The following is a 16,448-nucleotide window of genomic DNA, read 5'->3' on the forward strand; positions in this document are numbered from 1 at the left end:
TTTGGTAATAACATTGTTGGACCTCTCAAGCAAGCTCCTGACTGGTAATTAAAAAATGTATTATTTTGTACCCCTTTTTTTTTTTAAATTGACCAAATGAATTAAATTTCCTTCTGTCATAACAATCTTCTATATATCTAATTCCTTTCTTAGACCAAATACTTAAAAATTGATTGTCCATTTTTTATCTAAGGCACTTTAGGCAGGACAGCGCTCCTTGTTTCAATTTTGTCATTTACTTTATTCCAAATATTAATCAAATGTTTCAACAATGGTGCATCTCTCTCCCCAGATGTTAATTTTGATTCCCATTTATATATAAAATCCTTCTCTCCCATTTTATCAATTTCTATTTTAATCCATGCTGGCTTTTCTCCCTCAACAAAAAAAGGCCAAAAATCTCAATTGAGCTGCCTTATAGTAATTTAACTGTAAATCTCCTAATTCGAACTTCAATGTCAACTTGTCTAAAGAAACTCTCGACATCTTACCCTTCCAAAGAAATTTTCTGATATTTATTTAATTCTTGAAAAAACTTTTTGTGGTATCATTTATTGGTAGTGTTTGAAATAGATATTGTACCCTAGGAAATATATTCATTTTAACACAATTACAAGTTGGTGATTAAAACTATTGTTCCTATCCAATTTTCCCTTGCCGAATTTCAACTTGACCTGGTATTAATTCTTCAATAATTTACATAATCAAACTGTTAACAATTTAATTTACCTTAGAGTATTTTGGAACCAATTCGTCATCAGCCTGAATATTAACACTTCTCTTACTGCCAGGAGACCAGATTGCTTTAATTCTTTTGGAGCCAGTGGTCCCTGCTGAAGTATCGCTCATGAAACCATCACCAATTTGACGCAAGGAGTTGACTGTTTCTGTGGACCTTTCATTGGCCCCAATGCTTTCGTTGCTGTCAAGCTCCAAACTATAAGGAGACCAGCTGTAATTCTGTGCAAATGCCAAGTCTTCTGAGTAGGTGTCTTCCTTCTGAGATGGTGTGTTAGTGCCAACATTTATGCCATTTGCTACAGAAGAGCTCAGATGTGGCAACACTGTAGATGAAGAAACAGAGGAATCAAACAGCGAGGTGCTGGGTGCTGTCAGTGTGCAAGTGACACAACTTGTGTGTTGCTGGGTCTGTAATCCTTCAAAGCACTTTGCAGGTCCTAGTTTTACTAGTTTCTCCTGCAGCAATTCACGTAGACGTGTGTTTCTCCTGGGGCTTCTGGCAGTCACTGCTGCAATAAATTGATCCTCAGATGTAACAACATATACTCGCTGGCGCCCTCGTGTAACTGCAGTGTAGATATGCTGCCAGTTCTGTCCTCCAGCTGATCCCACAACATACACAACTGTGTCAGCCTCAGAACCCTAAAATATAAAAATACTGCATTTCCATTCGTGTTTCAAAACAGACGTACCTTTGTGCTCATAAATAAGAACATCCTCAGTTGAACAAATCTACATAACACCTGGGGGAGGAGAGAAGGTAACATGACTCACTTTTTATTGCTCTTAACTACAACTGGAAACTTTAGCTTTAAAAATCTACGCTCAATGTAGGAAAGATCACCAAAGACTAGAGTTACCAGCCCTGTGAAACAATGAGAAGAAACAAATGACAAGCATTTTGCATTTTCTTCCATTTGTTTTCATTATATACCAATATCTACTTTAATTCCTTAAATTAAATTTATTTTTTAAATAGTTAAATATGCCTTAATTTCTTTATCTTTTTCTGCTCATCGTTCCAAAAACTTAATTTCTCAATGGTTAAATTATGTAGAAAGTCTCACCATTAATGAACACGTGATCCCAAAAACTCCATGCAATTGTTCAGTGGCAAAAGGCAGTTCAATGCTAAATTTGTTCACCACCACCACATCATACCTGAAAAGTGTGGATTGTTCTGGCCCATGCATGCACCAACTTGCATTCCTTTCTTATTTCTTCATAATTCACCAAAATCTGCCTATTTTCACGGTCATCTAATTTCAATTGGCGTGTGGGTGAGGTAATGAAATTCCCGTATTCAGTTTTGTCCTGAAAAAAAGATCTTTTATCCACAAAAGCAAAAAAACATCTATATTATCTTCTTTTGATGGTTATCATTAACCAATTCAATTGTCTGGTTTTACAATAGTTTTCCCAGTTGAAATGGTGTAAATTATGTGGATATAACCATAAAATCAGCATGGAAACAGGCCAGTTTGGCTCTTCTAGTCCATGCAGAATATCTTCTCCCACCTAGTCCCATTGACCCGCACCCAGCCCATAACCCTCATCTCTCTCGTCGATATACCTATCCAACTTTTCCTTAAATATTAAAATAGAGCCCACATCTACCACTTGGCCGGAAGCTCATTCCACACTACCACCAATAATTCACTATTGTCTGACAAGTTAAAAACTATCCTCTTTAGTGTAAAAATAAGGTATAATCTCACAACATTCTTAAAGTATCATCTTAAGAATTCAATAACTGATGACTTTGACATACTGACCGCATATTCTCCTCACTTCAACAAACTTCCTGATTGGGGGGGGGATGGGGGAAAGTACATAATCTTCAGAACTATTGAGAATCTGTTCAACCCACAGCATTACACACCAAAACCAAATTTTACCTGAAGCTCAATAGTCAAACTGCAGTTTGCAGATAAGTAGTTGGGCACACTCAAGGTCAAGTTGTAATGCACATTGATGAGTGGGTGCATTGCTCAATAGAGTGCAACTTAACGGTATGTCAATACTCCTGATCAAGAATAGACTGAAGTGTGCATTATTAATCTGATTAGATTTACCATCCAATTTACGAACAGGACATTCCTTGATAATCCTCCGTATTGTAGTAGATGCCAATGTTGTAACTAAATGGAGATTTTAAAATTGCTTGAAGTCTTTAAGGGATTCCAGCATCCTTGGAGCTTTACTGTTGTAGGTTTCAATTTAATTATAGGAAAACTACAGAAAGATCAGTAAGAGCTGGGGATGGGACTCAGGATATTCTATTAGTTTAGTGTAAGTTAATCCTGCTCCACAAATTTTTAAACAGTAAATAAACAAAAATGAATCCTCGACCCTATTCAATAACCATTGATTTTGTGTCCAATAATGAATTTTGATGTAAAAATTCATTTCATTTTATAAAAAGTTCAGTTCTTACCTCAATGATAAAAAAGATATCTCCATTATAAAGCCGAACTCGTTTCTTATCTAAATCCATCCCTGACTTTTCATTTGGATCTTCAATAAAATTCACAACATATCCATTCCTTGTACAACATACTTTGTCCCCAACCCGGAAATCTAATTTTTTTTTATGATCTCTGAAAATTAGACAATAGAGAACTTCAAATTTTGTGCACAAGGTAAAACTGCAATTTACATTTGGTGCAAAGTTGACAAAAATGCTGTCCAATCCCAAATGTCCACATTTATTATGCATGCATTCTTGGGTACAAATCAAACTGAAAACAGTTCCAAATCTCATTCATTGATATGCAATAATCTATCTACCTTTGCCCTGAATATATCACAGCCCTCTTGGGTCAAAATTCTATAAGTTCACTACTCTGTGATCAAAACAGTTTTCTTTCTTTGGCAAAAATGAAGCCTGTATTTTAATGCATTGACACGGCAGGTCAAGCAGCATCTATTGTTGGGGGGGGATGGGGGGGGAGGGAAGGGAGGAGGAGAAAATGATTTTTTGACTTTTTGTGGTATCCTAACCCTACATCAGGTCCGACACAGGTAACATGATGTTGGCCAAGTGACAGGCTTTTATAAGTGAGATAAGGGTTCAGGGCCAGCTCCGTTACAGCTGGTAACAGGGCAAGGCTGGTATGATTAGAGAAACATTGGGCTAATAAGAGATATCTTTGATCTCGTCAGGAGAAAAGAGCAGATGGGAATCAGTGAATCCCTTGAAGAGTACAAAGAGTGTAAGAGATACATGCATAAAATTAAGAGAAAAAAAGGGGGGGGGCAATGAGATAATCATTGGTAAATAAAATAGAGAATCCCATAAAATTCTATCAGAATATTGAGAATAAAAGGGCCAAGAGAAGATCCCGTTAAGGATAAATGTGAAAATCTATCACTGCAAGCACAACAAATGGGCAAGGTCTTCTATATTAATTGTGAAGGTCATGAAAGCTAGTGAGTTTAGAGTAAGGAACAAAATAATATTCTGCAGGGAAAAGGTGTTGGAATTCTTGAAACACACAAAGGTGGATAAATTCTCAGGGCCTTACCAAATGTTCCTGAGAATATTATGGGAAGCAAGGGTGGAGATTGCTAGCAGAGACTTTTGTAACTTCATTTGCAACAGAAAGGTTACTGGAAGGTTGGAAATTAGCTAAAACTGTGCCATTTATTAAGAAGGGTGGTAGTAATAATTTAGAGCACTGCAGACCTGTGAGCCTTGTCTCAGTAAATTGCACGTTTGAGAAGAGATTCTGAGATGGAATTTATTTGCATTTGAAAGGGCAAAGAATGATTGTGGAGTGTCAGTATAGCTTTGTGCATGGGAAATCCTAGCTCAAGAATTTGATTGATATTTTTGAAGAGGTGATCAATAGGACTGACTAGAGCAGAATGGTGAGCATTGTCTATACAACTTTTAACAAAGCCTATGACACAAGCCTGTGTGGTACTCAGGTGAACCAGACAGAATTAATGTTGACATGGGATTAATATGGATCTGCATAGGCAAAGTGGGCCACAGGGCCTGTTTCTATGCTGAACATAGCAGAATTTAGAACGAGAGAGTCATCCAATGAACACGAGGCAAGGGGTTGTTCTTTTCCTGCAGAAGCAGATTCATTCTATGTTTTTTTTTAAAAGATAGAAGAGACATATTGTTCAAAAGCAAGGGATGAAATATTTGCACAGGCAGGTGAGAATGCAGAGTCAAATTCTGCATTACTGAGCAGGCTCAGAGTTGAATACCTATTTTTTGACCTAATTTGTATATAGGTTTGTACTTCTGACTAAATGGAAGAGCAAGGTTGAGTGTTGAATGGACTCTCCTGTTACACCATACCTAGCCAAACAATTTCAACTGTCAGTATATTAAAATGCTGCAAATTTTAATATTCAAGAAAATTTGGGGAAAGTAGTGCTAACTTTTTTTTGCACTGACTGGATAGCATGCACTGCATCTCAGTATCTCTCAATAAATGATCTTACAACTTTGCCAATAGCTAAGCACTTTAGGCACAACTTAGAAAATAGAAACCAAACAACTGTGGCACACATAGTATTGCACTTACCTAGTTAAATGTTTTGAATACTGCTTGCAACAGAGTTCATTAATTTCTGCACAATCCTGTCTGCATAAAAAGTTACAAACTGCAATGAAGATTTGGGCATTCATTTGGTGAAATACATACGTATACAAACATGTTCAGAGATAACACTGAGGAGATTTCAAATCCCTGCTGCCTACAATTACAACAAAATCTCAAAAGGATGAAGTTATACATCATTCATTTTAATAAAATGCAAGGTGGGTTAAAAGACTGGCAATCAATCCTGAAATCACACATCTTATATTTTATGATTTACCTTTTTACAAAGGGTATCAGGTTACAAATCATGGAATACATACAAGCTATTTGTTTAAAACTGTTCTTCCTTCTACATAGAAACAAAAGACTCCAATTTGAGACCAAATTATGCTCATTGAACCCTTAATGGGGTAGAAAACTTAATTTTGGACTATAACCCATTTATTTTCTATTTAGTATCAATTCAACGTGTAACTTTTCTGAAAAATTAATACTACTGTACATTTCCAATTATCCGAAACATTCAGGACCTTTGTCGGTTCACCAGATTTTTCGGATAACCGAGAAATTGCTCTAAGCAGCCCAGTAGCATCAGCAAAATACTTGCATTGTCCATCACCGATCCCCCAACACTTCCCCACTGGCATTCATGCCCAGGAGGCCGAAGACCCTGCTCCTGCTGCAGTCGTTGATCCCCGACACCTCCCCACCACCATCATCGATCCTGCCTGGGAGCCCGAGGTCCCCACTCCTGCCCAGGAGGCTGCTCTTCTTGATGAAGCTGGGATAGCGGAGAACCAAGTACAGTGAAAGGTAAAGAAGAAATGGGGAGGGAGTTACCTGAAACAAAGACAATCTCCCCATGCATTGCCTGACCCTCTGACTTCCTCTAGTCGCTCACTGATGGCTCAAGATTCCAACCTACTTCTCTGATCAGGCATCTAGCCGTTCAGCATCTGTCTTCCTAGCTGGTTCTGAGCTCTGTTGTTACCAAACTAGACAGTGGGTTAGAGCCCCACATGAGTTGGTTGGATTAATTTTTTTTTCCATCTTGTGACGTTATTTTATTTTGTTATTTTTTAGGGTAACTGAGAATTTCTGTAAAATTATTTTGGGATAATCTGAAATGTACTGTACTGATATCAATTCTTATTAAATTGCCTTTTCTTTGTTTTTGTAATTGCATCTTTGAGGGGACAAACACTGCATTCCCAAAAATAATAGTTACCGTCTAAATGCAATAAACTGAGATGTCTCATGTTTGTCAAGTCCTGGGGCCCATTTTAACAATAAGCTGATAGCCTCCTGAAGACCTGCCAATGAAAGAAAAATCTGTAATCACACACCAAGATTTCATAGCCAGATTTAATATACTAAACATATCACAGTGTATTTGAGTACTGTATTTTGAATTTATTTCCTCTTTAAAAGGAAGAAACTCATCCAATTTGGCACAATGACATTCTACTTTACGATTCGAAACAAAAACTTGCTTTCAATATGTAGAATTGTGCCCAATTCCAGATAAAATTTTAGTTTTAGAACATCAGCCTTCTCATTTGTAATTGCCCATCTTGAACAATATGCAACTCTAATATAGAGCTTGGGATTTTGGTGTTGCTGGACCAGCGGATTTTCTGATGTTACTTTTCTCAGTACTCCAAAGGAGTTTTAATTTTTTTAACATAAATGCTAAACAATAAATTTGGTCATTTTCAAGGTGGGGAGGGGAAGAAAAGATAGCCAACAGAACACGTTAACTGGTTGGGGAGCATTGGAACCAGGGCTTCAGCACATGGCAATTGCAAACATTACCTGGCGAGCCAGTCTAGAATATCAGATAATCATAGTGTTATTGTACCTTCTTACTTTTCAGAACACGAGAAGCAAGAGAAGCCATCTGCCCTCTTGAGTCTCTGCCACCATGTCTCATCTGGCCATAGACCTTAACCTACATGCCTTTTCCCCAGAACCTTTCAATCTTCTACTATGCTAAAATCTATCAACTGTCTTAAATATATTCAATAACGCAATTCCTTTGTGTCTTTGAGCAGGGAATTCCACAGCTTCACTACTCTATGAAAAAAAAGCAGTCCTTGCTCAAATCCAACACAAGTCTACCCACTTAATCTTGAGAGACTATGTCCCCTAGTTCTAATCTCGCCTACCAGTGGAAACAACTTCCCTGCTTCCATTTATCTATCCTTTTCATAATTTTATACACTTCTACAAGATCCCCTTTCATTCCTCTGAATTCCATGGTCCTTTGTAAATCAATCTCTCCTCATAAGATAATCCCCTCATTTTCAGAATTAACCTGATGAACCTCCTTTGCAACACTTCAAAATCCAGTACACTTTTGCTCAAATAAGGAGGCCAGTAGTCTAGGTGCAGCCTCACCAGTACCCTGTACAGTTGCAGCATAACCTCCCTGCTCTTAAATTCAATCCCTCTAGCAATGATGGTCAACATTCCATTTGTATTCTTGATTACCTGTTGCATCTACAAACCAATCTTTTGTAATTAATGGACAAGCACTCCCAAGTTCCTCTACATACTGCATCTCTTTTTCTTCCAAATTGGATGGCTTTACAGTTACTTTTTGCCTGATCTTTGCCCATTTGCTTAACCTACATCTCCCTGTAGACTCTCCATATCCTCTGCGCTATTTGATTTTCCATTCAATTTACTGTCATGAAAATTAGATGTACTGCACTCAGTACCCTCTTCCAAATCATTAATATTTATTGTGACCAGTGAGGGTCTTGTACTGACCCCTGTGGTACTTAGCTCACCACATATTCCAAACACTGCCTGCAAATGGTTAACCAATTCTTTATACATAGCTGAATCATTAGCCCAACTCCATGCATCTTTATTTTATGGGCAAGTCTTTTATGTGGCACCTCAATGAACATCTTCTGGAAATCCAAATATACAACACCTACCTGTTCCCCTCTATCTATTGTGCTTGTTATATCCTCAAAGAACTTTAGTAAATTTGTCAAACATGATCTGCTGTTCTTCAATCCATGATGTGTCTGCCTGATGGAACAATTTCTATTCGGATGTCTCGGTATTTCTTAATGATAGGTTCAAATATTTTCATGACTACAGACATCAAGCTAATAGGCTTATAGTTACTGATCTTTTGTCTATATCCTGTTTTAAAAAGTACCATGACATTTGCTGTTTTCCAATCTGGAACCCCCCCCCCACCCAGAGTCCAGAGAATTTTGCTAAATTACCACAAACACATCTACTTAACTTCCTCCATTTCTTTCAGTTCCCCGAGTTAGGATTAGGGATCCTGGGATGATTTCAACAGGACTTATAGAGGCTTGATAGTTTACTCAGCACTAGCTGCTTAGTGATAGCGATGTATTGAGGTTCAGGAGAGCACTAGCCAAGATTTTACAATGAAAACTATTATTAATGAATGGCGACATAGTGGTTGATAAGGTCGTTCTTGTGTCATGCTCAGTTTTACAAGAGAAAGACAGAATAGTCCATATTAAATCTCGAAACAACATTCAACTATAGATGGAACAGAAGGGTGCAAGACATCATGATAATGTATGAAATAAGGAAATGCAAAGAATAAACAATAACTTCAACAAAGCTGGTTTCATCTTTAAACAAAAAAATGCCTGCTCTATTTCAGGTCCCTGGTGCTGTAATAGCGTTGCACTAACTGGCTAACCATGCTACTTGTCTTCCAAGATCACTAGCTAACCTGTTCCATAGAACAAAAACATTTACTCTGGTTTTTATATTTTGTGCTAGTTTACTTTCTTTATCTGTTCTCCCTTTCTTTCTTTATTGATTGCTGAGGGGTTGCTTTTTAAAGTTTTCCAAATCTTCCAATTTTGTCTATTCTTGGTGACATTGTAGCCCTGAGTTTTTAAGTTTTCTGCCTTCCTTTATTTGCTTAGTTATTCAAGGCTGGCTTTTCCTACATTTACTATCCTTGCTTTTAAATGGTATTTCCATTTGTTGAGCACTGTGAAAATTCTCTGAAATTCTTCCACTGTTCAACTGTCCTACCATATAACCGGTGTTCCCAGTCTACACGAGCCAACTTTTCCCTCATCCAGTTGTTGTCTCCCTTGTTTAAGCATAATACTTTGTTTTAGATCAAACTACTGCACCCCCATTTGCACGAGAAATTCAGTTACACTGTGATCACTCTGTCCAAGAAGATTCCCAACTACAGGATCATTTATTTTATCTGTCTCATTGCACAGGACCAGATCTAAAATAGCATGTTCTACTTAAATGCATCCCAGATTATCTTAATTCCCATTAAATGTGGAATCTATACATTTATGTGCATAATGACAGCATTACAAAAGAAATTACGTTTTTGGGGTAAAACATAATTGGAGGTCAATGTATAACCAGGATACACAAAAACCATTCAGTCCTTAAGCAGGATGTAATAATAGCACGTCTCCTAATCACCAACTCTTGTATACAAGAGAAGTTAACATCAAGGGTGTGACAAAGCTATTACAAATATTATCTCTGCTCACCATATGAACTAGACTCAAAAGAAACCAGAATGAATTTTTTATCAGATTCCGGAATTGAAGTTTCTATTCCCTTTGAAAGATAAATCACTGCATCATACTCCAATGTTATATACGTCGACTTAAGTCCCATCTCAGCAATCCTAGAAATAAGGATGTAACAATTTCATATTTAGCAAATAAATTTAAGACATCAAGTCATCTTTCACAAATTATTTCTAAAAATTTTTACCGTTTTTTCTTAACCTTTTTAGTCACAGAAATATACAGCACAGAAAGAGGCCATTCAGCCCATTTATCGTAATCTTATTTTATTCTCCCTTCATTTCCATGAACTCTTAAAGTAGACCTGAGGTTGCTTGATAAATATAGCTGCAAACTTTTTTTAAAAAATTCACTTTGCAAAGCATGAGAAATCCATTACAGCAAGAAGCACTGCCACAAGCAGCTGCCTTGTGGCTTACAAGCTCCATATTTCTACAAACAAACTTCCCATTTTCCAGAATATTCAAACAAACTTTCACCAAACAAGTACAAGTTTCTTAGAATTCCCTTGGAATTTGTTAACCAGGGTTGTGTCTCTTAACCAATGGTTAATAGTCTTTCACTGTCTTTGCCAAACACTGAGTTCATTACACTGGAACATGAAGGTTTTGCTTCCTGAACACTTTTGGGTGTATTTTATGATGATCGTGAAAATCACCTAAAATTTTTTAAGTATAACCTATTTTTGTAATTTCCTGTCATATTTTAAGTTTACTTCAAAACCATGAACACGTCATTGAAAATTCACTTTCTGCATTCACACTTGGACTTCCCTGCTGATCTTGGTGCAGTCAGTGACGAACATGGTGAAAGGTTTCACCAGGACACTGCGACCATTGAAGTGGTATCAGGGCAACTGGATTTTATCAATGCTGGCCCACTATTGTTGGACACCAACACAAGAAGCATCAGATAATGAAAATCCACAGCAAAACATTTTTAGGTCAGTTGAACTTCTGCCATGTGAAAGCATCGTTATGCAATTAAACATGCTAAATTCAATGAAAGTTAATTTAATGTTTCTAGAACTTCCTACGTGATACAGCAAACTTGAAATGATCTCTGTGTTCATCTTAAAGTTGTCTATCGTAATCTCCACCTTTTTTCAGGAAGCAAACATTATGAAAAAAGTTATTGTCCAGTGTTATCAGCTCTTGCCTTGTTGAATTATAAACAAGAGAATAGAATGCAGTTAGACTCCCTTTCTCTCAGTCAACATTTTAAAACTCACATTCTCACAGCTATCCCCAGATTCTACTACTCAACCAAACAAGGGGCAATTTACAGCAGCCAATTAACCTATTAATCTGCACGTCTTTTGTATGTGGGAGGAAACTGGAGGTCCTGGAGAACATCCATTCAGTCACAGGGAGAAGGAACAAACTCCACATAGTCAGCTCTTGAGGTCAGAATTGAATCTGGGTCTCTGGCACTAAGGCAACAGATCTACCACCTGTGCCACCACTCAGTAATGGTTCAAAAGTAGCCACTGAAATTAGTACCTCAACATGATTTGCCCCAATCATTGAATGAAGGAGGCAGATGCAGTCACACAGGAAGGCTGATTCAACAGCATCTTGCCAATCTAGTAGCAGGGCACCCATTTATAAATACACAAGGACCAACAGTACCTTACTTTGCTTAAATATTACTGGCTCATGGACCAGTAGTTCACCCTTTTCCATACTTTGCAAAAGGATGGCACTAATTAGGTAATCTAAAAACTGACCAGCAATGCAAAAGAAACACAAGCAACACCAAAAGTAGACCAATTACAAAAGTATCCAAAGAATAGAAAATCTCCTGCAAGTAACAAAAATATTAGATAAAAAAGCACTAACATAAATTCTATATTTGTGAGCTAATGTCAAACTCCGAAGACTGAAGCTTTTTTCTTTAAAAAAAGTTAACCATCTCAAGTTTATCTACATAACGCATACATGTGAAAATAAAAGAATATATACTTAGTCGAATTATCTACTATTAGCCGACTTTCCGCACGATGGTTGGTCGATAGTTCAATGGCCCATCCAACTTGGTATAAACTGGAGTACATGTCCTTAAACATGTTGCCAGGTTCTATACTGGGCAACTGTCTAATGTCACCTATGAAAAATAAAACGTTGCAAAATGTCATTAAATTATAATTAGGAGTCAAGCAGGTGCAAGGATACACAGGAAATTGTCTGGTTGAGTACCATGCCAAAATTTACATGCTCATTTCCATTTTTATCTAGGAACTACCCAAATTGTTTTGTTTTTGTTTTCCCACACTTTACATAAACAGATAGGGAAAATTTTCCAAATCTATGAAGATGCCATTTTTGGAAATGCACAAACAATGCCTCCACTTAAACTCTAATTCAAGCAGCTGAAGACACCCTGCCATACATTAGTCCCTGTACTCCAAAACAGTACAGCATTTAAAATGTTTCAGCTATCATTCCATAATTTTTTTTTTAAAACTACTGTATACTCCTTGTTAATTATTTTCTCTGGTTGAATTTGCATCATTTCATTGTGTACTAAAAAATTCTATAACTGTAGTGCAACATAGTGAGTATGTTCTCTAATCAAGCAGATACTTACCAAGGATTACAAGCTTTTTGAGATTGGCATAGTTCATAAGCAAGTTTAAAATAGTACTTAGTATCTTCACAGAGACCAAACTTCCCTCATCGACAATCAGAACCTGAACTTCAGAAAACATCCAATCGAACACTTTTTTTTCCTTAGAGTATTTTGTATAATGGAAATTCCATATTACCTGTGTTTTTTTTAAAAGAATAAAGATCTTTAAATGGAGAGTTTCAAACTTTGCATTTGCATTTCTTGCTCTACTCAGTGATCAAGTAGTCATAAACATCAGAAATGTTTCTTTCGCCCTATCAAATCCAAGAAAAATCAAACCATATTACCATTTATAGCACAGAAACAAGCCAGTTTGGCCCTATTAGTCCATGCCAAACATCATCTCCCACCGACCCACATTGGGCCCATAACCCTCCACACCTTTCCTGTCTATACACCTATCCAAGCTATCCTGGAATATTAACATCGATCTTGCTTCTACCACCTCTGCCGGAAGTTCATTCCATACCCCCACCACCTTCTGCATGAAGAAATTCCCCCCTTAGGTTTTCCTTAAACTTTTCCCCTTTTACTCTCAATCTATGCCCTCTTGTTTGAATCTCCCCCACTCTCAGTGGAAAAAGCCTATCCACATTGACTCTATCCATCCCCCTTATAATTTTGAATTCCTCTATCAAATCACCCCTCAACCTTCTACAGTCCAGAGAATAAAGTCCCAGCCTGCTCAACCATTCCCTGTAACCTAAACCCTGAAACTCCAACAACATTCTCATAAATCTCCTCTGCACTATCCCTATACTGTTTATATCCTTCCTGTAATTCCGTGACCAAAACTGCATACAATTTTTGAAATTTGGCCTCACCAATGCCTTATATAATGTCAACAGAACATCCCAACTCCTGTGTTCTATACTCTGATTTATGAAAGCTAACATACTAAATGCCTTCTTCACCACCCTATCCACATGTGATCAAACTTTCAAAGTATTATGTACCAGGACTCCTAAATCCCTTTATTCCACTGCACTCCTCAGGTTGTCTACCATTTAACATGTATGTCCTATTTTGATTATTCCTACCAAAATGTAGCACTTCACATTTATCAGTATTAAACACCATCTGCCATCTTTCAGCCCACTCTCCTAACTGTCCTATATCACCTTGTAAGCTTTGATAATCTTCCTCATTGTCCATAACATCCACAAATTTACTAATCCAATTTGCCACGCTTATCATCTAGATCATTAATATATATGACAAACAGCAGTGGAACCAGTACCAATCCCTGAAGCACTCCAATTGACACTGGGCTCCAATTCGACAAACACTTTTCCACCACAACTCTCTGACATCTCCCATCCAACCATTGTTGAATCCATTTCATTACTTCATCATTAATACCTAATGCTTCCACCTTCCTTACTAACCTCTTATGGGGAACCTTATCAAAAGCCTTACTAAAGTCCAAATAGACAACATCCACCACCTTCCCCTCATCAAACTTTTTAAGTAACCTCCTTGTTAGATATAATCCACCATGTACAAAACCATGCTGACTACTTCGAATCAATCCCTGTCTTTCCAAATAGTTGTATATACTATCTCTAAGAACACTTTCCATTCATTTATCCACCACCAATATCAGACTTACAGGCCTATAATTACCAGGTCTACTTTTGGATCGTTTTTTTGAACAGCAGGACATGAGACACCCTCCAGTCCTCTGGCACTTCTCCCATGGCCAGTGGCATTTTTAATATTTCTGTCAATGCCCCCACTATTTGTTCACTAACCTCCCTCAGGGTCCTAGGGAATATTTTGTCAGGACCTGAAGATTTATCCACCTTTATCTTTTGCAATATAGCCAACACTACCTCCTCATTAATTCTTATATATCCAGGGGCTCCCTGCCATGTTTCTCCACTTCATCTGGCTCAATATTCTTTTCCTTAGTGAATACTGAAGAAAAAAAATCATTTAAAATTTCACCCATCTCCTCTGGCTTCTCACAGCGCCTACCCCCCCCCCCCCCTCCTCTCATCTTCAAGGAGTCCAATTTTATCCCTCACTATTCTTTAACTTTTAATGTACCTATAGAAACCTTTTGGATTTATTTTTACTTTTCCTGCCAAAGCAGCTTCATATCTCCTTTTAGTCATTCTAATTTCCTTCTTAAATTTTTTTTTTAAATAGTCCTTATGTTCCTCAAGCAGTTTGTCCCTTCCTTGCTGTTTACACTTGCTGTAACATTCTAATAAACAATGCAACTCCTTTTATCAAGCCCAAAAACAAGGTAAAGGTTCCATTATTGTCACAATTAGAATGTAACATATATGAAAATCTTATCTAGATAAATTCTATCTACAAAAACTACCGAAATGAAACTTTTTGGATTTTTAAAAATTTTCCCCCATATCACTCTCATGGACAGGTCCCAATGTCAGACGCATTTTATTTGAAACACTATAGACAAACCTCCTCTGTGGATCTCTACTTTGGTAATTGTCACAGCTTCAGAATCGTGTTTTAAATTTAAACCAATTAAATAACATTTAAGAATATTGTAACAATATTTACAAAAAAAAACATCCATTCTGTATTATTGTGGATGCAAAGAGGATTGCAATAATTATTAACCTATCATGTAGCACACTTACTATCCTCAAAATTTCTTTTTCCAACCCTACAGCATCCTGTTGTAAATAATTGCTGGACAACTTAACCAACCCTTCTGAGTTTTTTTTTTCCTCAAATTCCCCCTTTAATTTGAACTAAATACCTCTTATGGATCAAGGGTCTTTGAACATCAAAGCCTTGTTTAAATTTGAACATTATTTGTAAATTTAAGCCAACTACACAACATTGTGTTTCAATAATTTCTCTCCAACCATCTTCTAACCATACTCAAATGTATAGCAATGGACTCCACTAAATTTTGGCTAGCTAGCTGTTTCAGTCTTCATAAAATTGAAGATCCACCAAATCAAGACTAGCCAAAATTTGGATTCATCAGATTCCCATTGATAGCTTTGTTTAAATGTGGTTTTACAAATCAGCAATGAGTCACTCTTCACTGAATTACAAATTGAATTGCACATTCAAAAGAGCACTGACCAAATATTTTATAATGAGGGCAATTATGACTGAATGGCGACATAATGGCTGATAAGATCATTCTAACATCATGCTCAGTTTTACAAGAGAAGTGCAGAACAGTCCATATTAAATCTGGGAGCAGTATTCAACCATTTTAATGGAACAGAAGATCATAACAATGTATGAAATAAGGAAGTGCAAAGATTAGGCAATAATTCCACCAAAGCCTGTTTCATCTTTAAAAAAAAAATGGCTACACCATCTCAGTATTTTCTCGCCTTTTTAATATGGGAATCAGAGAAATGGAACATTAGTTATTGAAAGCGGCACTTTTCATAATAGGAGCCAAGAAGTTGATAAGAAGCAGGATCAACGTCAGTACAAAAGCAGTCTAATTATGGAGGAACTGGCAACAGCATCTTGAAAGAGAGTGAATCGATCAGTTAACATGGCACGTAAATCAAGGGAGCAAAGAATGGAAAAGGGGAGGGGGGGGGGGTTTCAAGATATTGCCAACCCTTGTGGGAGATCGCTTTGGTATGGTGATTCCCAAAGTTGGCAGTGCTTCCCCCTGTAGGTGGTGGAAAGATCTGAAGGGATGTCTGCTGAAAAGTGAAAAGAAGAAGTCAGTGCAGTAATTTTCTGGCCAGACTTGGGGTGGCAGTAGTGAACAAAATAAATGGCGACAAGGCATTCTCGGGAGAGCTGGTCTCGGTGGATGCCATGTTGTATTGGTGCCACTACTGCTTTCTCAGCGTCGCCACCAACCACCCCCCCCCCCCCCCCTCAGCATCTCCACCACCTCCCTCTTCACTCGGAACCACCACTGCCCACCCCCCCAACCCCGCTCTGCACTGCCAGTAATGGTCCCACCCTG

At 37.5% G+C, this 16,448-nt stretch overlaps 1 protein-coding gene across 8 annotated transcripts in view; it reads right to left on the minus strand.

Annotated features, from left to right (window-relative positions):
- The window catches only part of helb (helicase (DNA) B), an 83,861-nt gene that overhangs the window by 47,653 nt on the left and 19,760 nt on the right, over positions 1–16,448 (minus strand). For all 8 annotated transcript variants that reach the window (XM_069903984.1, XM_069903983.1, XM_069903982.1 and 5 more), the window contains 8 exons: positions 12,473–12,650; positions 11,848–11,989; positions 9,842–9,981; positions 6,535–6,619; positions 5,289–5,348; positions 3,179–3,341; positions 1,903–2,055; positions 730–1,383 (listed from right to left, as the gene is read on the minus strand). In XM_069903984.1, coding sequence (XP_069760085.1) covers positions 730–1,383; positions 1,903–2,055; positions 3,179–3,341; positions 5,289–5,348; positions 6,535–6,619; positions 9,842–9,981; positions 11,848–11,989; positions 12,473–12,650 — 1,575 coding nt within the window. The remainder of the gene's footprint in view (positions 1–729; positions 1,384–1,902; positions 2,056–3,178; positions 3,342–5,288; positions 5,349–6,534; positions 6,620–9,841; positions 9,982–11,847; positions 11,990–12,472; positions 12,651–16,448) is intronic.

The sequence above is a fragment of the Narcine bancroftii genome, chromosome 11, assembly GCF_036971445.1.
Source record: "Narcine bancroftii isolate sNarBan1 chromosome 11, sNarBan1.hap1, whole genome shotgun sequence".
NCBI lineage: Eukaryota > Metazoa > Chordata > Chondrichthyes > Torpediniformes > Narcinidae > Narcine > Narcine bancroftii.